Source organism: Dendropsophus ebraccatus, chromosome 1 (assembly GCF_027789765.1).
Source record: "Dendropsophus ebraccatus isolate aDenEbr1 chromosome 1, aDenEbr1.pat, whole genome shotgun sequence".
NCBI lineage: Eukaryota > Metazoa > Chordata > Amphibia > Anura > Hylidae > Dendropsophus > Dendropsophus ebraccatus.
The window spans coordinates 224,852,907-224,873,350 of NC_091454.1; the positions used below are offsets into that span (position 1 = coordinate 224,852,907).

Consider the following 20,444-nt stretch of genomic DNA (forward strand, 5'->3'; position numbering starts at 1 on the left):
CCCCCTTCAAGTACCCTTTCACCTCCCCTTGTGTGACACCCTTTGTACCCTGTTAGTTTAAGTGGCACCAATATAACTTAATTTAAATAATTTAATTTTTTTTAAAGGAGACGAAGAGTGACCCAGTGTGAACTGCAGTCTGGTAACAGTTCAACTGATGGGCCATCATTGTTAACAGCCTTCAGGAACAACTCAAGAGTCGTGTTAGTGGCGATCCCAACAGGCATGGATAAAGCTCCCAATAAGACTCAGTGGTCAGGCGAATACTAGCCAGACTGGTATGGTGGAAAAGATCCTTCAGAGTTCAAGTTACATGGCAGTCAGTAGTCAATCCTGGAGCCAGCATTTACTAAAGGGTTCCCACGTAGTAATGCCAACACCAATTCATGCCAAGGGCAGGACGATTCCTCTGCCCTGTGTCTAGTTATGTCTCGGCTGCAATTCAGCTTTCAAGGACCATCAGCAAGAGAGCTTCTGTAAAGCCTAGCACTCCCCCCTCAGTCTCAGACACTCACCCTGAAGTTCTTTTGCAGGAATGTCAGGACAGTCAGCAATTGGAAGGCAGCATTGAGACCCCACTGCAGTCAGAAGAGCAAGGGATGGTTAGCCCTCCAACAAATCTTACCACATGCCTCTGGAAGAAGAGAGGTTAGGAGAGTATAAGTTAGTACCGGACTACAATAATGATGTCACAGACCCTACGTGGAATCTCGGTCCCCAGATGTCATCATCATCTTCAGGGGATGAAGATGGATTTGTTTCATCCAGCCAGCGTCAGGTCCCATCCGCAGCTGATCGTTACAGAGGCAAAAGGGGGAGGGCTACAGCGTCAGCTAGTTGATACACTGGTATTCAGGAAGGCACAGACACTTGAGGTGTACCCCAAGGCACTAGTGGAGCTCAACAACAGTCTAGCCTGCTACAAAGAACTGCCCACTGCTAATAGTGTTGGTGGCATAAAAATCCATGATGCTATCTATAGTATCTGTGATCATAAAGTGGGTTGGGTTTTTGTTTAAACCCAGGTAAAACTTCTATGCAGCAGCACCTGGAATGCTACAACCTGACTGCCTGTAAGAAGGAACTGGGACCCCCACGCCACATCTTGCCTGTAAACATTAACAGCTGCAGCTACCATCGCGCAGCCCCATTTCTGCAAGTTAGGGGTCAGCAGCCTCACTTGGAAGCAGGAGGTCAAGAACATGTACCTCTTACTCCTTTGTGGGCACCGGTGGGAAAACACAGACACTGCTGAGACAAGTTTCCGTGCAAAGCCATCACAATAAGACAGCACTATGTCAGCACCCATCCTACGGCAAATATGCTAAATGGACTACTGGCTAAGGTGATTGGCCTGTATTTCTAAATATGACCATGTCCCTGTAGTCTATCCTATTTCAGGTAGTACAGTCCAGGCCACTTAGGGAGCTGGTGGCTTGTGCCCAAACTAGATGGAGAGTGGCAAGTCTCCATTTATTCCCATTCTGCACAGCTACCTGGAAAAGAAGATTGGCAACACCTTGCGTCTCTGTGTCTCTAATTGGGTGCACCTCGGCGCAGACATTTGGCATTCTGACAACAGACAAGGGCGGCATATGTGCATAACTGCTCATTAGACAAACATCCTTCCGGTAGAGATGCAACAGCAGCAAAAAATGGAGGTCACACCAGTCTGGCCTCCTATGATAATTTTGGGCCATTATTCAGACACCTCCTCGTCTTCCTCCATCACCTCTTCCTGTCATCATGTCAACACACCCTATCCTCCCTATGGCGTAACAACACTGCCAAGCCCACCGCTGTCAGCCTGTCCTGCGGAATGCTGCCACATCGATCAGGAATTCTTTAATGTTATATCTCTGTGCTGATGCTTTAATTCATCCAAGCAATTCTGAGATTGTTTCCCCGTGAAATATTGTACTCTTCCATGTTTGAAAATTTTTAATATTTAAATTTTAAGTGTCACTGTTGTTTCACAAAACCTTTGATGGGTCCAGGTCTGAGTGTTTAGACCTGTACCAATTGGGAGATAGAGCTGGGAGAAGACTGTGTCATGTGATCAGTCAGATTGATCAGTTGGGCTCCATAGAGGTCCATTATAAGTCCGACTGATCACGTAACACAGAGCCAGGAGAGGAGCACACTTCTCCTGGCTCTATCTCCCGATTGGTACAGTCTGGGCACTCCAGACCGATCAAAACTTTTTACTTGTCTCTATGACATGAAAAAAAAAAAGGACATAGATGGAGTGCAAGCCACACAGGAGGTAGCCACACCCCACAGAAAAAAGCAAAAATTGGCAGCATCCCAATGGCTTGCACTCCACTCATATCTCATGGGTGCTATAAATTGAGGTTATTTGGATCCTATCTACCCAGCTGGAGTTCAGCCCAGGAGAGGCCATTGCTAGTGTGGGAAAACTAGAGTAGGACCAAGTCTCTGATTTTATATTTATTCTATAGGTCTGTCTGTATACAGTGATATGCAGTTTATATAGCTTTTCTAATGTTTTACTATTGTTATTAACAGTAAAACTTTTTTTTTTTTTGCAAATAGGTATATTTAAAATGGCCCTATTGTAACTCCTATAGCGCTTTTTTTTGTTTTCACCTACGGGCTGTATGGGGTGTCATTTTTTGCACCACAATCTCTAGCTTTAATTTAATTTAATTAATTAATTAATTTAATCAGTGATCCTGGCGTTTTTTCCCCCTTTTTGTTCACACCGTTCACCTTGCGGTAATTATAATGTTTTTTTTAATAGATCGGACGATTAGGCACATTACAACATATAATTTGTTTATTTTATTATTTTTATGTGTTTTATTTATAAAAATGGGAAGGGGGGTGATTTAGACTTTTATTGGGCAACATTGGGCACATTAGATCTGTGTTAGATCTGTGTTAGATTAGATCAGTGTTATCTGCAATCTTCTGAGAGAGCCTGCCTGTGGCCTGTGGCAGACTCTATCAGAAGACTGCACGGAGGTAAGCTGTATGCCTCTGGCATGTGATCGGTAAGTGACAGGAGCTGTGACAGGAGCTGTTCCTGTCACTTTGTAACGCCCGGAGTAGTGGATCCACTGGACCGGCACCAGCGATGGCACAAACCTCACCAGGGAGCGGAGTCTAAGGGGCCGCTGGTTTTCACCAGAGCCCGCCGCAAGGCGGGATGGACTTGCTGCGGCAGGCGACCCCCAGGTCGCTACCCCTGGCTTGGTTGCTGGTGTCGGCAGGCGAGGCGTGGCAGGAGATGGCACAGGCAATAGTCTGCAGATGAGAGAGCACGTGACAGGCTGGACACGGGAACAGGTGGAGTGACAGGGGAACAGGAACCAGGAACAGGGACTTGGGACCAGGTAACGGACAGGACTCAGGAACAGGGACTTGGGACCAGGTAACGGACAGGACACAGGAACAACAGGGAGCTGGGCCAAACGCTAAGGGAAGCATGTAGAGGCTCCAACACAGGGAACAGGGCAAGCTGGGATTTATAGGGGAGTGATTAGGTGCAACTACCAATTAGGAGCGCACTGCCCCTTTAAATCTGAGACAGCCGGCGCGCGCGTGCCCTAGGACGCGGGGACGCGCGCGCCGGCCGGCACAGCGGGAGACAGGAGCGTGGAGAGGTGAGGCGCCCCCCGGGGCCGAGGTGATAGCAGCGCCGGGTCCCCGACTATGGACACCGGCTGCTGCATGGGGCAGGAAGCGGTTGCGGCGGCCCGGAACGCGGGACGCCGCCGCGGCTGTGACAGTACCCCCCCCCTTTGGCCTCCCCCTCTTTCTTGCCTGCAGATGGCACAGGAAGCCACAAAGTCTTTGACATCTTGAAACAAACTGGACCACCAGTAGTGGCGAGAGATCCGTTGGCCGGTCTTACGGACTCCAGGGTGCCCGGCCTCCAACAAGGAATGACCCCACTTCAAAATACCTCTTCGAAGCGCAGGGTGAACATGAGTCTTTCCGGGGGGTACTCTCCGAAGCGAGGAGGTGACGACTGGTGCTAGGCGATCAGGCGGTAAAACATGGCAAGGGACTGTGGGTCTGTGGACGAGGACCTTCTGTAAGTTCTCCCGGTGGTGAGAGGACCCGACCTTAGTCTTGGGTACGGAGAGAGGGTACACCTCGGCAGAGAAGGCATCCGCCGAGTCTTGGTCTTCTGCCGGTAGGTCGGATAGAGGCTTGGCTGGGACAGGAAACGACATAGTACACTTGGTCTGAGGTGACCTGAGACACTGGTTGGAACAGTCCTGACCCCAACTGAGAATCTCCCCGGTTCTCCAGTCTAGTTGAGGGGCATGTTCTTGCAGCCACGGGAGTCCCAGGAGGACCGCGGGGGAAGAATGGGGCAGGACGTAGAAGGATATCTCTTCTTGATGTAAAGGACCCACCTGGAGGACTAAAGGTGCGGTCTGGTAGTACACACGGTCGGTAAGAATTTCGCCTGTGACCGAGGAGATAGTCAGGGGCCTGGCTAGTCGGGTCACGGGTAGCCGCCATCTTTGGACCAATGTTGCCGCAATAAAACTGCCTGCTGACCCAGAATCGAGGAAGGCAGTAGTCTGATGATTTCGTCCTGAGAGAGTCCGGATGGAAACTGGCATAGACAGACTTGGAATGGTGGCATTCACACCTAGGGACACCTGTCCCACCGGACCTAGGTGCGAGCATTTTCCGGATGTTTGGGGACGTAGGGGACATCCCAGCCGGAAGTGATCGGAACCACCGCAATAGAGACAGAGATTCTGCTCCAGGCGCCGGATTCTTTCATCAGGCGTCAGGTGAGCCCGTTCCACCTGCATAGGAATCTCAGGAGAGGGTTGGGACATCGAAAGGTCAGGATTCTGGAAAAACCGGCGCCAGCTGGGGATGGCGACGGGAACGGGTTAGTAAATGTTCATGCCGAACCTCCTCCTCCCTCTCCGAAAACGAGTATCAACTCGGGTGGCCAGTAGAATGAGTTCGCTCAGGGAGGTAGGCAGGTCTCGGGCAGCGAGCACGTCTCTCACACGACTAGACAGGCCCTTCTTAAAGGTGGCCAATAGGGCGGCCTCGTTCCAGTCCAATTCGGGCTGCCAGGGTTGCGGAACTGGATGGCGTAGTCACCAACAGAGGAGCTGCCTTGAGAGAGGTTGAGGAGAGCAGTCTCGGCTGAAGAAGCACGGGCAGGTTCCTCAAAGACGGAGCGAAACTCGAATAGGAAGGCCCGGAGATTGGCAGCAACTGGATCATCACGGTCCCACAGTGGCGTGGCCCAGGCCAGGGCTCTACCTTCTAATAGGCTGATGATGAAAGCCACTTTAGAGCGCTCGGTGGAAAACTGACTACTCAAAAGTTCAATGTGCATGGTGCACTGAGTCAAGAATCCTCTGCACAACTTAGAGTCCCCAGAGTACTTGCTTGGGAGGGCCAGTCGGAGTGGAAGAAGAAGCGTCAGGAGGTGGTTGTGCGCAGGGCAGTAGTCTGCTGCTGTAAGGCGGCAGTGAGTTGCTGGATCTGCTGTGACTGTTTCTGGATTTGTTGCGCCTGCTGAGTGACCACTCTGGCGACGTCACGGAGATCGGGCACCTCGCCGGGATCCATGGTTGGAGCCTACTGTAACGCCCGGAGTAGTGGATCCACTGGACCGGCACCAGCGATGGCACAAACCTCACCAGGGAGCAGAGTCTAAGGGGCCGCTGGTTTTCACCAGAGCCCGCCGCAAGGCGGGATGGACTTGCTGCGGCAGGCGACCCCCAGGTCGCTACCCCTGGCTTGGTTGCTGGTGTCGGCAGGCGAGGCGTGGCAGGAGATGGCACAGGCAATAGTCTGCAGATGAGAGAGCACGTGACAGGCTGGACACGGGAAACAGGTGGAGTGACAGGGGAACAGGAACCAGGAACAGGGACTTGGGACCAGGTAACGGACAGGACTCAGGAACAGGGACTTGGGACCAGGTAACGGACAGGACACAGGAACAACAGGGGAGCTGGGCCAAACGCTAGGGGAAGCATGTAGAGGCTCCAACACAGGGACAGGGCAAGCTGGGATTTATAGGGGAGTGATTAGGTGCAACTACCAATTAGGAGCGCACTGCCCCTTTAAATGTGAGACAGCCGGCGCGCGCGCGCCCTAGGAGGCGGGGACGCGCGCGCCGGCCGGCACAGCGGGAGACAGGAGCGTGGAGAGGTGAGGCGCCCCCCCGGGGCCGAGGTGATAGCAGCGCCGGGTCCCCGACTATGGACACCGGCTGCTGCATGGGGCAGGAAGCGGTCGCGGCGGCGGCCCGGAACGCGGGACGCCGCCGCGGCTGTGACACACTTACACTTAAATGCCATAGTCGCAGCGCGATTGCTGTGTTTAAGGGGTTAATGGCCATTGAGGGTGAGGGCCTGGCTGCTGATAGCAGCGGGTCCTCACCTGCTATGAAGCGAGCTCAGCTTCTGAGCTTGCTTCATAAAGCGGTACCCTCTCAGGTAGTTAAGGGATAAAATCAATTTAACAAATAGTTTTTAATTCAATTTTTTTCTTATTTGAATTATTATTCTGGTTATTTTTTTCCACGGAAGTCTCGCTCAGTTCCTATGATAGGTGTGCACTGCAGATCAAGCCATGACCCACCTCTTGGTGCTATGGTGATTTACAGTTTATTTCGATTTAATTTAATTTTGAACTTTTTCAATTACAATTTGACACCAGACACCAATCTCACTTTCGCTAGGATAAGTTATAGGGAAAAGGGCTGATGAACTAATCACACTATTATATACAGTACTATATGCAACACACTACAATATACTACTAGGGGTGCCTTCACACGTACCGTATCGCTGCGTATTTATAGCTGCGAGTTTCTCGCACATAAATCCACAGTGATACTGATTACTATAAAGTCAATTTATGTGTATTCTCACTGCGTGTTTGGTGCGATTTTGGTGCGTGTTTGGTGCGATTATTACATGCGAGTTTTGATTTTCACATGATTTTCACAGGAGAGTTTAACACAACAAAAAACGCAGCTACTTTCGTGCGAGTTTCATGCAAGTTTCGTGCGAGTTTTGTGTGATAAATACGCAGCGATACGGTATGTGTGAAGGCACCCTAAAGGAGAGTCTACTAGATTAGGGAATGGACTAAACTGAAAGGGACCCACCATTAGGGATGTGAGAACCGTCGGACTTTTCTTCGCTCTATTACTATGCTTGCTATGCCTGCGATCCTGGGTGCATAGTTGTGCTCCCAAGAATCTGCGGGCAGGATCTTCCAGGGAATTCAGGATACATTCCTATCTCTACCCACCATCAGCCGCATGGAAATTTCTTTTACTAGCTTGTCTGTCACCAGAGAGGGGTACTAATAGGCTGTTCAAAAATTATAAATGGGAAAATGGAGGGAGGTGGGATAAGAAAACCATCAGTAAAACCTCTATCGAGAAGGTCCACCTTGGGGCTACGTTCACACTGCGTATGTTTCCGTCCGTAGTGTGAACCGCGAATATACGCACTTAGTTTTGAGGTTGATGCGTTCGCTGGGAAGTATACGATATAAGCCCGCACAATGCACACTACGTATGAGCTTACGGCCGGATCGTATACGGCGCCGTGAAAAATGAACAAGACCATTGTTTGAGGATGGAAATGTTGAAACTCACGGCCATGGATTTCCATGCGGTCCCGTATGAAGTACTTATTTCAGCCAAATTGAACTTGATTTTTGGATCCAAAAGGTTCTGTGAGTTTTATTGGGCTGGGCGAAGATTTCCAAGTAAATGACTTGTTTCAGATCGCTACGAAAAAAGCTAGGGAAGCATAACTGTACTACGGGCGTATGTTCGCGGTTAGTACGCATCCGGCTGCATGTCTACTTTTCCCACGCCCGAAGTTTCAGCCGCACATGTACGGCGGCGTACGAACTACGGCGGACTCATACGCAGTGTGAACATAGCCTTACCCTGTCTGGAAACATGTCTAGGCACCTTAATCAAAGCCACCTTCATGACAAGTACTGTATAACCATATTAGTTAAGATGGCAATACCCCTTTACGAGTTATTTATTATTCCAGGTATTGACAGAAGTTTCTTTACTTCTTTCAGGTTGATGAGGATTTAGCGGAAGTAGTCAGCACTACTGACAGTAATAACAGGTGAGTCCGGTCTACCTGACAATCGGATAATCACACAAGGGATTTTTCCTGGGGCTGAATTCTAATCCTCTCTTGTTATTATACATAAACTACAGAAAGTTATATATAGCCTAAAAAATTATGTGACATTTTTAAGAATCCTCTCACCATACCTTACAGATTAGAGCTGAAATCTCCGGGTCTCTACCGCTGCCAGAAGACCGGGATCAAATTCGAAGTGAACCGTCCAGTTATTATTGAGTGTAAACTAGATTCCTGGAGCGATCACCTAAAAGACATTGAGATCATATCTTATGAGATATTGGGACCACTGTTTAATATAAAGACGCTTGGTGATCCTAATGCTGTATCCACTGTGTACCTACCTCACTACCTGTGCTTAAAGGGTAAGTCCATCATTATAAAAGGCACAGGCTCCTTCATTGTGATTGGTCCTCTACACCAGCAGCACTAGGGTTGGCATCATGGCTTCTGGCTTCTGTTCTGCTGTTCTGTGCCTAGTTCAGCTACATTAAGCTGAGAGCTGTCAGTGTGATGGATTACTGCAGATAAGGTGGCGAGCAGGGGAGAAGCCTGTACGCGCATGCTTGTTCCGGACAGTGAGCGAGTCAAGACACATGAGATGGCTCAGCAAAAAGCCAGAGCTAAAAAAAACATTGCAGAGTTCCTTAACTTTTAATTACCTAATATTTTAGATATAGTTATGGAGATGGGAATAGCCCCTTTAACTTATTGCCTAATGCAGATAAATAGTTCATACAGTGCTGACCTAGCACCAGTCACCATAAGAACTCTTACAGTCCTCAACACTTACTGTTCTCAATACTATGTGATTTCTTTATCCTATAGGATTTAGTGGAGACATCTCAGAGATTAAATGCGCTCACTTTCAAGACGGGAACCTGACCCTGGAGACACCAACACAGATTATTCCATATTATATCACATTGGAGAATCCTGTGTTTTCCTTGCTGGGAGTTATCCTGGCAATAAAAAGGAAAAATATCAAGATACATGGAATGGTCCTTCTATATTTCACCATACTGGGTGAGGGAGAATCAGATGAGGAGCACAGAATTCATCTTTATACACTGCCGTATACCACAGATGCTGAAGAGGTAAGTGACTACATACTGTAGGAATGCATTGTGTGAAATAAAACGTACACAAAGAATATGATTCTCAGTTACCTTATACCCTAGCTTAAAGCCTTGCTACAAACCCAAGGGACGACATCCTTAATAAGGTGTGAAAAATGGCAATAATCATGGTTCAAATCAACTACAACCTCCTGGTCTGTCCTGGAAGTATTGGCAGTTAGTCATCACTGTGCATGCAAGCAAGCGGCATTGTGGAAATGTGCATGTACACCGTTGTATGGCAACAGCAATGATTCCGTTCAGAAAGTAGACAACAATTATTAAAGGAAAAACTTAACAGAGATGTAAGTTATTTCACTTTGAAAACAACACATTTGTATGGGTGGTGCATGTGGTACATATTTGATTTTATCAACTTTGCAAAAGGACGAACAAGGAGATCCTGTCTGTGCTATGGAGAGAGAAGGGGGGAGGAGGGAGATTAGTCAGCAGCAGAGAGCAGAGAACAAAGGATTACACAATGTGGAACTGTGTGAAAGTGGTATTCAGAGGTCAGTGCTGACTGTCAGAGGAGATAGCCGGTGATGTAGCTGTAAATTAACTCTTTGTTGTCCTGTTTTGGTGCCTCATCTCTCTCCACCCCTCCCCTCCCATCTCCATAGAGAACAATGAAGACGGGGAAGGGGGGGGGGGGGGTAGCTAGCTTCAAACTGCTTTTGCAAAATGCCTTTTTAGGCTTATAAACCCAATACAAAGTTTCATAAAATCACCTGTACTATTGATTTGTGCAAAAATTTTTTTTAACCCCTTGCCTCTTCAGCCTGTTTTGGCCTTAATGCCCAGGGCCTATTTTTTTAAATCTGACCTGTCTCTCTTTATGTATTTATAACTCTGTGATGTTTTTAACTATCGCGGTTATTCTGAGATTGCTTTTTAGTGACATATTCCTCTTTATGTTTGTGGTATACTTTGGTTGATACACTCAGTAGTTTTTTGTAAAAAAAACACATTTGCGCAAAATTTTGAAAAAATTTACAAGATAGGACTAGCCAGGAAAAAAGGGTAACAGTATAAGACTTTGTTCCCAATTAGTATTAAACCAGCCACGGAACGGCCGGAAAAGATCATCCCAGCCAGTACTGCAATACCAGCCGGATGATCTTTAGGGCCGCAGAGTTCTGATGTGGGCGCATCCGTGCGCGCCCGCATCAGAACTGCGCACTGCACATAATAGAGTGAGTGGCCGGAACTGCTTGCTCCATAGTGTGCACTGACAAGGTTTTCTGCGGCCGCTATTCACTGAATAGCGGCCGCAGAAAACTGACATTTCATTTTTCTACAGGGGTGCAAGGGATCCCGGCCGGAGTGTATACCATGTGTATACACTCCGGCCAGAATTCCCTCAGAAGGCAGCACAACGTGAGTTGCGTGGGAATCATGGCCGTTGTAACAACGCCTGTGATTCCCACTAAACTTACGTTTATGAGAGGGGGGGATTGTGTTTTTTTTTTCTCTTTCTTTTTTTGTTTCTCAGATACCCACATCCTGAAGACTACGTCGATGAGAGGGAAGCCATGTTCTTTTTTGTTACATTTATTTAAAAAAAAAATGAATAGGGGCGTGGCCTGGCTATGACGGGGTGAACACGCGCTTTCCATGAGCTCCGGCGGCGAGACACAAAACCTCTTGGAATACCACCCCGTATCACCCTGCTTACCTCCCCAATGGTTGGTGGACGCAAGAGGAGCACCCCGAGATCCAGCACACCTTGCCCCAGACCGGTCCATGGCAGCCTGGATCGTTTTTTAGTGCCGGGCGCGCTCGGAGGCCTAGCAGCAGACTCGCCTCCCCGCAGCTGCAGCACTCGAGTGAGGAGAGCCGCACATCCGGAAGCAGCGGTGACGAGGTCCGCGGCGCAGCTATCAGTGCGATCACAGCCTGTCTCCCCTCTGTCAGGTACCCAGATCTCACAGGGGGACTCTGCCCCGGAACGCTGGGGCGCGGTGCACTTGCCACAGCACCCACCTCTGCAGGTATCCCAGGTCTCGACACTGCGCCTGGCAACTATGGCATCCGCTGTTCAGCCCTCTTCAGGGACTCTGGCCAAGCAAAACGGCACTGTAGTGCCACAGCATGCCCTATCTGCTTCTGACTCCCACATGCCCTCTCGGGCTCCTCTATCCCAGGCTGCCTCAGAGTCTCCTCTGTCCCCATCTGCACTTTCATTTTCTCCCAGCAGGGGGAGCAGCTCTACACAGCCCAGCTCTGCTACATCTAACACTACACCCAGCACTGCTGGTAGTGAATGGGACTGGAAAGAGTATATAAAAATGCTTCCCACTAAGTCTGACATGGAAAAATTTGTGGAGAGGCTGGAAACAACATATAAACAAGAACTGAGTTCCCTCAAAGAAGAGGTTCAGACCTTGGATGCTAAAGTTGTGGATATTGCTGCTGATCATCAGTCGCTGGTTGCCACAGTGGAAGACGTGCAGGCTACAATTGCTACGCAAGAACGTCAGATACGCTATTTATACTGTGCTCAGGATGATACAGAGAACCGCAGCAGGCGGAACAATATAAGGAGGAGGGGCCTGCCTGAGGCAAGCAGGGCTGCTAAATTGATCCCTGTCTTGCGTGATCTTTTTGCTTCCATCCTCAAACGCTCCCCTAATGAAGACTTTGAAATTGACCGTGCACACAGGACATTGGGCCCAGCTTCCTCAGATCTTGACCGCCCAAGAGACGTTATATTCCGCCTTCATCACTATCGTATCAAGGAAGACATCATGAGAGCCACTCGAAACATGGAATATGTTGAATTTGATGGAGCGCACCTGATCTTTCTGCAAGACCTATCCAGAACGACCTTAACGCAACGCCGGGCGCTCCGGCCCCTATTGGAAGTCCTTAGAGAGCGTGAAATTCCCTACACCTGGGGATTCCCCTTTCAACTGGTGGTCCGTCGTAATGGCAGACGTTATGAGCTTCGCACCCCGGACGACCTTCCTGGGTTCCTCACAGCTCTGCGGCTGCCCGACATTCCCCTCCCGGATTGGGATCCAACCCTAGCTGCCTTGGGGGGCCCTCCATCTGGACGCTTTCCTGCTACCTCTGTGAATGGTGACTGAACCCCCTGCGATCAGGTTTATTACACTCTAAGGGGGCCTGTTCTTTATTATGTCTTATAGTTTTTTGCTCTGCCCCCTTTTGTCGTTACCTGTCTAATGGTCTTTCCTCAGGGTTTACATTCCTTATTAACTCGGTTTGACTGTTCTTACTATGGCGGCCTCATTCCGCTGTGAATGCATCGCTACTGTTTAGACATATCTATGGTTTCTTTTTCATAGCTGTTTCCTTTCCTCAGAGCCTTGTTGGGTGTGGGGGGAGGGGGGGGGGTTGACAATTATATACATACATGGTATGTTTACTCGCATTTTCTTTTGCATGCTTTGGTGTCCTGCCCAGACTCTCTGGAGTATTTTCTGGTCAGTCCGTCTCCAATAGGAATAACGCTTACTGCGTTTCTTAGCCCAGTTGGGTTCTTCCTCACGGAGTAGCTTCCGTGAGAGTTTTAGGGTCTCCTCCCTGTTTAGGCCCTATTTTCAGTTCTTTTCCACTCCTATTTCCCCTACATCCCCTTTTTCTGTTTACTCCTGTTTCTTCTTCCTCTTGTCTTCTTCTCTTCCCCCCCCCTTCTCCCCCCCCCCCCTTTTTTTTTCTTCTTCTCCTCTTTTTTCTTTCTCTCTCTACTCTCTTTCTGTTTCTGAGGGAGGGATGGCGGGAGCAGCAACTTAAAGATGTCCTCAACAGGTTATCCTCCTCTCAACAGGAACGCTACCGCGGTTTCCTGTATGATCATGCCATTAAAAGCGGCAGGGCATTAGCTAGACTTATTCAACCTCGCTCTACCACTACTTACATAGCTAAATTACAGGACCACAGGGGTGGAGCGGTATTTGACCCGAGGGACATTACCTCTCTCTTTAAAGATTACTATGCCTCTTTGTATAACATTAAAGGCCGTTATGCAGATGCTCCCCCTCTGGAGCTGGAGGCTAAAATTAACCAATATTTAGATGATACTGCTCTCCCAATACTCTCTTCTGAGGAATCGGAATACTTGGATACTTCCTTCTCGGAATCGGAGCTCGCGGCCGCGATCTCTGAGCTGAAGGGGGGTAAAAGCCCTGGCCCGGATGGCTTTACAGCCTCTTTCTACAAAACATTTAAGGAGCTGCTACTCCCTTTCATGACTAGATGCTTCAACAGCATCTCTCCAACCTGCCCTTTTCCAAAACAATCTCTGCAGGCTCATGTGGTGGTCCTGCCCAAACCCGGGAAAGACCCGGCGCTTTGCAAGAATTATCGACCGATCTCTTTGATCAATTGCGATGTTAAACTCTTTGCTAAGACATTGGCCTCTCGCCTGAATTTCCATATTCCCAAAATCATTCATAACGATCAGGTGGGTTTCGTACCTGGCAGGGAGGCAAGGGACAACACCCTTAAAACACTGAATCTGGTGTCTTGGGTGGGCCGTGTCTCTTATCCGTGGATGCTGAAAAGGCCTTTGATAAGGTGCATTGGGGGTTCCTGCAATTGGCCCTGGGACAGTTGGGCATTGGCCCTGCCTTTATAGGTAGGACAATGGCACTAAACCACTCTCCATCTGCAAGGGTACGGGCAAATGGGCTGTTGTCAGACCCCTTTGATATACATAACGGTACCCGCCAAGGTTGTCCCTTGTCTCCCCTCCTATATGTCATCATCATGGAACACTTAGCGGTGGCCCTCCGCTCGAACCCCACTATTCAAGGAGCAAAGATTGGACAGGACCACCACAAGGTTGCATTGTACGCAGATGATCTCCTCCTTTATTTATCCACGCCGGCCATTTCCCTCCCTTCAGTACTCAAAGAATTTGACAGATTTGGGGATTTGAGCAATTTTAAAGTCAATCTCACTAAAACTGAAGGTCTTAATCTTACCAGACCCCAGACTGAATTCAGTGCTGTCCGGTCCTCCTTTTCCTTCCAATGGCAGAAGGAATATATTTTCTACCTGGGTATTAAGATCCCATCTAAGCTCCAATCCCTATTCACATTGAATTATTCTCCTTTGCTGTCCAAAGTATTGTCGGATCTGAACACGTACTTCCTTAAACCCACTTTGTGGTTCGGTAGGTTGGCCATGGTCAAAATAGACATATTGCCTAGGTTCTTGTATATTTTCCAGACTGTCCCGATTTCTGTTCCGACTACCTTCTTCAGGGCCCTGCGCAGAGCGATTCAAAAATTTGTGTGGGGGGCATGTAGGCCGCGTATCAAACATTCCACCCCGATCAAACGTAAACTCTCAGGAGGGGTAAGCTTGCCTGACATGCGCCTGGATCACGAGGCGGCTGTTCTCTGCAGGGTCTTGGACTGGGCTCACCATGCGGGTGGGAAGAGGTGGGTTGACTTGGAATTGTCCCTGGCCCCTGTGCATCTCTCTGTGTTGCCTTGGATACTCCCTCAGGACCGACGGACTCTTCCTGACCTTCCCTTCCTAGTCACACAAACTCTTCAGGTTTGGGACAAATGGGTCTCTAAACATTCTTTGTCCTCGAGGCCTGGCCCTATGACTCCTATTCTCCAGAACCCTTCCTTCCGGCCCGGATGGCAGGTTTCTCATTTTCTCCTCTGGGATAGAATGACCTGTCCCCGTCTACATGATTGCCTGACTGATCGTGCACTAATGCCTCTCTCTGTCTTGCAGGTCAGAGCTGGAGAACGAGTGTTATCTTGGCTCGAGTATGACCAATTAGCCTCATTTGTGAACTCCTTGTTCTCCTCGGTCCCATGCTCACCTAAGCTGACAGATTTTGATTTGCTAGTCACTTCTCCCTCGGCCATCCCCCACTGCACTGCCTTAGTGCTTTAGATCCCACCCGTGCCTCGTTCTTTGATAGGTGGGAGTATGATCTACGGGTGTCCTTTGATGCGCGGTCTGTCCAGAAGATGAGTGAACTCTCTCATGGATTATCCATGGCTTCTAAAGCCAAAGAGAAAAATTACAAGATTTTGTCTCGATGGTACTACTGCCCTTCCACTTTACACCAAATGTTCCCCCGAAACCTCTGATGTGTGCTGGCGCTGCCTCTCAGAGAAGGGAGATATGCTACACATTTGGTGGGGATGCCCGGGTATCCGAGCATTCTGGGATAAAATACGTGCAATCTATAGTACCTATTCTGGACACAGCGTGACAAATACACCTCAATTGACCCTACTGTCACTTATCCCTGGTACGATAGCAACCATTAAGAAGGGGATGTTGCGCCACTTTCTGACTGCGGGCAGGATGATTATCCCCCGCCATTGGAAATCTCAGACAGTCCTGTCTCTCCCGGAGTGGATCAGTGAACTTAGAGACATTGGGCGGATGGAGGAGATAGTCGCTGAAGGACAGGACTGATCTGATAAGTTTGAAAAGATCTGATTCCCATGGCGACTCTTCATGGATTCTGCAGAGTTTCCTGCCCTCACTCGTTGAGATGCACGTCTCCGGTGGCTCCCGTATCCGCCATCCCCCCCCCCCCCCTCCTCCCCTCTCTCTCTGTTTTCTGTTTTATTTTTGTTCTGTCCTCTTCCTAATCCCTCTTTCTCCCTATCCTGGGCTTCTCTCTCCCTGTCCCCTTTATATGAAAACCTGACAGTGCTTGTATGCTCCTTGAGGAGCTTGTCTTTACACAGATGTTATTTGCAACGTTCCTGGTATCTCTTTAGCTTTATTGTGTAGAACTTTAATGGTGCGTTTACACCTACAGGATCTGCAGCTGATTTTCTGCAGCAGATTTCAGTTAAATAACTGAACACAGCATCAGATTTGATGCTGTGTTCAGTTATTTAACTGAAATCTGCTGCAGAAAATCAGCTGCAGATCCTGTAGGTGTGAACGCACCCTAAATGTTTACTTCTAGCACTTTGTTGCACATGTATACGACTGTATCTGTTTGGCTATGCTTCTCAAATATGCCTCTATTTGTTTGTAAAATACGACACCCCCTCTTTTTTGTATACTGCTTCTGTGTTTCACAGCACCATTACTGTATTCTTTGTTGCAAAGGCACTTTTGTAACCCTTCTTCGGTGTCAATAAAAAACAAATTATACTAAAAAAAAAATCAATAGAATACGTTCCCCTCTTTTCCATAACCAGCAAGGTAAAAAACAAACAAACAGCCCTTCCCAGACTAATAATCCTTGCATGATACTGCCCCAAACCAGGAGCGCCATTTTTTTTTTATGCTCCGGGACTGCTGGGAGCCAACTCTTCCCATTTCCCCTGTGGCCTGTGGGGTTATATTGCTGGGTGGATGTTAGGGCATAGACATTTCAGGGCTGTGGAGTCAGTAAGCCGCAGCTGCGACTTCAACTCTGAGACTCCTGAATTTTATCAGGACCAACTCTAGCTCCTTCATAAATTACTTGTCAGACACCAGGGGAGTTATTATAACTCTGGTGTAGAACTGGCTCACTAGCACTTATGTGTAATGTCCTACATGATCCTGGGGCGACTTCTGTGTGAATAAGGCAAAGATAGAAATATCACACATAGTGATATAGAGGGGTCAGGCATAGTGATATAGAGGCTCCACAGGAACTACCCGCTCAGCCAGTCAGTGACTACTGCTGTGTCCCACTGTGTTAGGGCATAGCCATTTCAGGGCTGTGGAGTCAGTAAGCTGCAGCTGCGACTCCAACTCCGAGACTCCTGAATTTTATCAGAACCGACTCCGACTCCAGTTCCTTCATAAATTACCAGTCAGACACCAGGGGTGTTATTATCACACTGGTGTAAAGTAGAACTTTACACACACACAGCCTGCTGCAGCCATAGAACACATAGACATGCACAATGCCTGCTGCAGCCATAGCAAATGCACACAGCCTGCTGCAGCCATAGCACACAAACACAGCCCGCTGCAGCCATAGCACACACACAGCCTGCTGCAGCCATAGCGCGCGCACACACACACACACACACACACACACGCAGCCTGCTGCAGACATAGCACAGACACACACAGCCTGCTTCAACCATAGCACACACACACACAGCCTTCTTCAGCCATAGCACAGACACACACACACAGCCTGCTGCAACCATAGCACACACACACACGCAGCCTGCTGAAGCTGTAGCACATTGAAGAAAAACACTACACTGAGAACAGAGGTTACTGCTACACTACTTATGGCTTCTCCCCCTCCTTCTCTATATTACACAGGTTATCTTTATATTACACAGCTGCTCATATACAAGCATCCAGGAAGAGATTAGCAGAGATCACCCCCCACACAATGGACTCTTCCAGCTCAGAAACGAACTGCCAAATAGTGACCACCAACTTCTTCCAGACCACCCTTATCTAATTGGGCTAGTGTCCTATTACTGATATATTCCCCGACCACCCTTATCTAATTGGGCCAGTGCTTTATTACTGATATATGGAGGAAACTAAATGTATAGTTTTAATAAATAAAGGGCTTAGATTGATAAAACATAAAATATATTAATGAGGAACATTTATAAAATTTATATGAAAATTAAATTATAAAATTTTAAAAGATTTTTTTAAAGGCAGAGTCAGAGTCTGTACATTTTTTTCGCCCCCGACTCCACAGCCCTAAGCCATTTTAAACCTAACACTGAGCCCCTGCTTAGTAATGGATGTTGTGTATCAGACAGCTTCCCTACTAAGCATGTAGATAAGAAAAAAAATACACCAGAAGAAAAAAATATAGATATCTTCATAAAAACACCCCCATACATCTTGTTGACCATTTTATTTAACAAAAAATCTGCCGATCATCGACATAGTCCACCAACTCTGATTAAGTCCTCTGGATACAGGAATCTGAACAACAAAAAACACAAAAATAATTAGCACATGGAGGGTGTGCTTCCCTGCTGTGCTAGTGGCTGCAGGTAACACTGGCTTTAAACTGCAGATGAGACCTGGACTTGCAAGTCTAAGTCCTGCCTGTAATTCAAAAGCCCATGCGCTAGCTGAGCCAGTTAGTGCAGCTGGAAAAAGCACCCAAAAGTTCTGTAAGGCTGTGTTCCCACATTGCAAGTGAGGGGTTAAGTTGGGATGCTCCACACCCAAAAGGTAAGTTGTGATGCTATTGCATCACCACTTAACCCCTTACACTTTGCAACTGGCCTTAGGCTCTGCACCTGGTTCATGCAAAATAGAAGACACCACACGCTGGAAGGGTACGTTTAAACCCCCCAAAAGTGCACAGTGCAAAGTTTAAACCCCCCAAAAGTGCACAGGGTTAACTTAACCCAATGAAGGGCCAGACTGTAACTTTTGGGCCCTACTGAAATTAATGGGGCCCCAAATTGTGGAGTCCCAAAAGTTACAGTCTGGTCCCAAATGGGTTAAGTTAACTCCCGAAGCAGGCAGACTGTGCACTATTGGAGGGGGGGGGGGGGTTAAACGTACCCTTCCGGCGTACAGTGTCTCCTATTTTCTGCATTCTGGAGCAAATTAGCCAATCAGCAGCTGAGGGAAAACACTGCTGCAGCTGCTGATTGGCTGAGAGTTACTTAGCTGCCTGGGAACCAGACTGTGCCCAATTCACTGTGCCCACCCCAGCAAGAAAGGGTTTGGCTCAGTGGTCACAGCCAGAGAGATGGCCCCACACACAGCAAGCTCAGTGTGTCTGGTCTGGCGAAGAAAGAAGACATTGGATGGCGAGTATAAAAACTTGTCGTTCTTGCTTAACCCCTTTTTTTGCTGGCGCAAGTATGTTTAGGTCCGAACGCTCACCTGAAAACGGGCACAGATGCGAATTTTGCAGTTCGGGTGCGGTCATCCCTACATCTAACCAATTTCACATTAGGTAGTAAAACATATCACCTCTTGTGTGGAGTCAGTTTCCAACAAACATACGACTATTAGAAATAGTCGCAGTTGTTAGTTGCAAGCATGAACTGTGTAAGTCATTACATTTGGTGCAGCTATCTGGTTGTGCAAAATTTAGCATTTTGTTCCTGCCAAACAACCATTCTAAATAGTTGATAAATCCCCCAATCCAATATCTAGATTAACATATTGTCTAATTTCCATTTCAGAACATTGACAAAGAGAACAAAAAGTTTGGATATCAGAGAATCAAAAAACCAGAACATACTGCCACTGTATACAGAAAAAAAAGCTACCTCATTACAGGGAGTCCTGGAGTATCAGTTTGCCCTAAGGTATTCCTAAAAGATAAACATATCCCTGCAAATTGTTGTTTATTGACAAAATACATTGTGCTGCAGCGCGGGTGGGGTGGGTGGAGGGATTACTAATCATTGCCGAGTCCCCAACATGCCAACTGCATTATGGGACTTTTTTTTCGTGTATGTTGCAAAATACCCTCTTAATATAGAGTGGTCAAAAAAGTACATAGTTGGTAAAAGGCGTGTACCTACTGTGTGCCAAACATTGGTGTTCGAGAAGATGGAAATATGGAAATTTAGGTAATAAAGTAATATTACTGTATCGCTGTGCCTCCTATCCACCTTGCACATGGACAGCCAGCTCCAGACAACCGTCTTGACAATGGAAGTTGTGAATGGATCAATGTCAGATGTTTATGATGGGATGACAAGAACACAAAGGGGACATTTTTTATCTATATAATAAAAATGAAAGTCTGTCTGTCTGTCCCAAATAGACTTCCAAACGCCTTAATCGTTTGACCCCAAATTTGGCACACAGAAACATTCAGTGCCCGGGAAGGTTATTGCTAAGGTCCCGTCCCCGCCAGATGTACAGGAGGGGAGGGGGAAGAGCGACACCCCATAGAGATGAATGGGAAAATCTCCACACTACACACAGGTGATATAATTAGCTGCAGCTGCCCAGCAGTTGGCAGTTGGGAGCCTTAGCAACCAATAGGATTACTGCTTTCACAGGGAGCTGAAATGTGAATGGTTGTTAGGGCAGCTGCCTCACAACAGATCCACAGAAATAACTGGTAGACCCCTTACTCCATTTATACAGTACATGTATACAGGACCCCCTACTCCATCTATACAGTACAGGTATACAGGACCCCCTACTCCATCTATACAGTACATGTATACAGGACCCCCTACTCCATCTATACAGTGCATGTATACAGGACCCCCTACTCCATCTATACAGTGCATGTATACACGACCCCCTACTCCAT

The 20,444-nt window shown here is 47.9% G+C and overlaps 1 protein-coding gene across 7 annotated transcripts in view; it reads left to right on the top strand.

Annotated features, from left to right (window-relative positions):
• LOC138770571 (uncharacterized) overlaps positions 1-20,444 on the top strand; it is a 277,918-nt gene that overhangs the window by 223,066 nt on the left and 34,408 nt on the right. For 6 of the 7 annotated variants that reach the window (XR_011359470.1, XR_011359472.1, XR_011359471.1 and 3 more), the window contains exons 13-16: positions 8,074-8,123; positions 8,283-8,509; positions 8,973-9,241; positions 19,354-19,479. Coding sequence is in view for 3 of the 7 variants with exons in the window: in XM_069949693.1 (XP_069805794.1) it covers positions 8,074-8,123; positions 8,283-8,509; positions 8,973-9,241; positions 19,354-19,479 (672 nt within the window). In the remaining 4 variants the exon portion in view is untranslated. Of the gene's footprint in view, positions 1-8,073; positions 8,124-8,282; positions 8,510-8,972; positions 9,242-9,325; positions 9,568-19,353; positions 19,480-20,444 lie in introns of those variants that run through there. The other variant, XR_011359473.1, reaches the window with a different exon arrangement.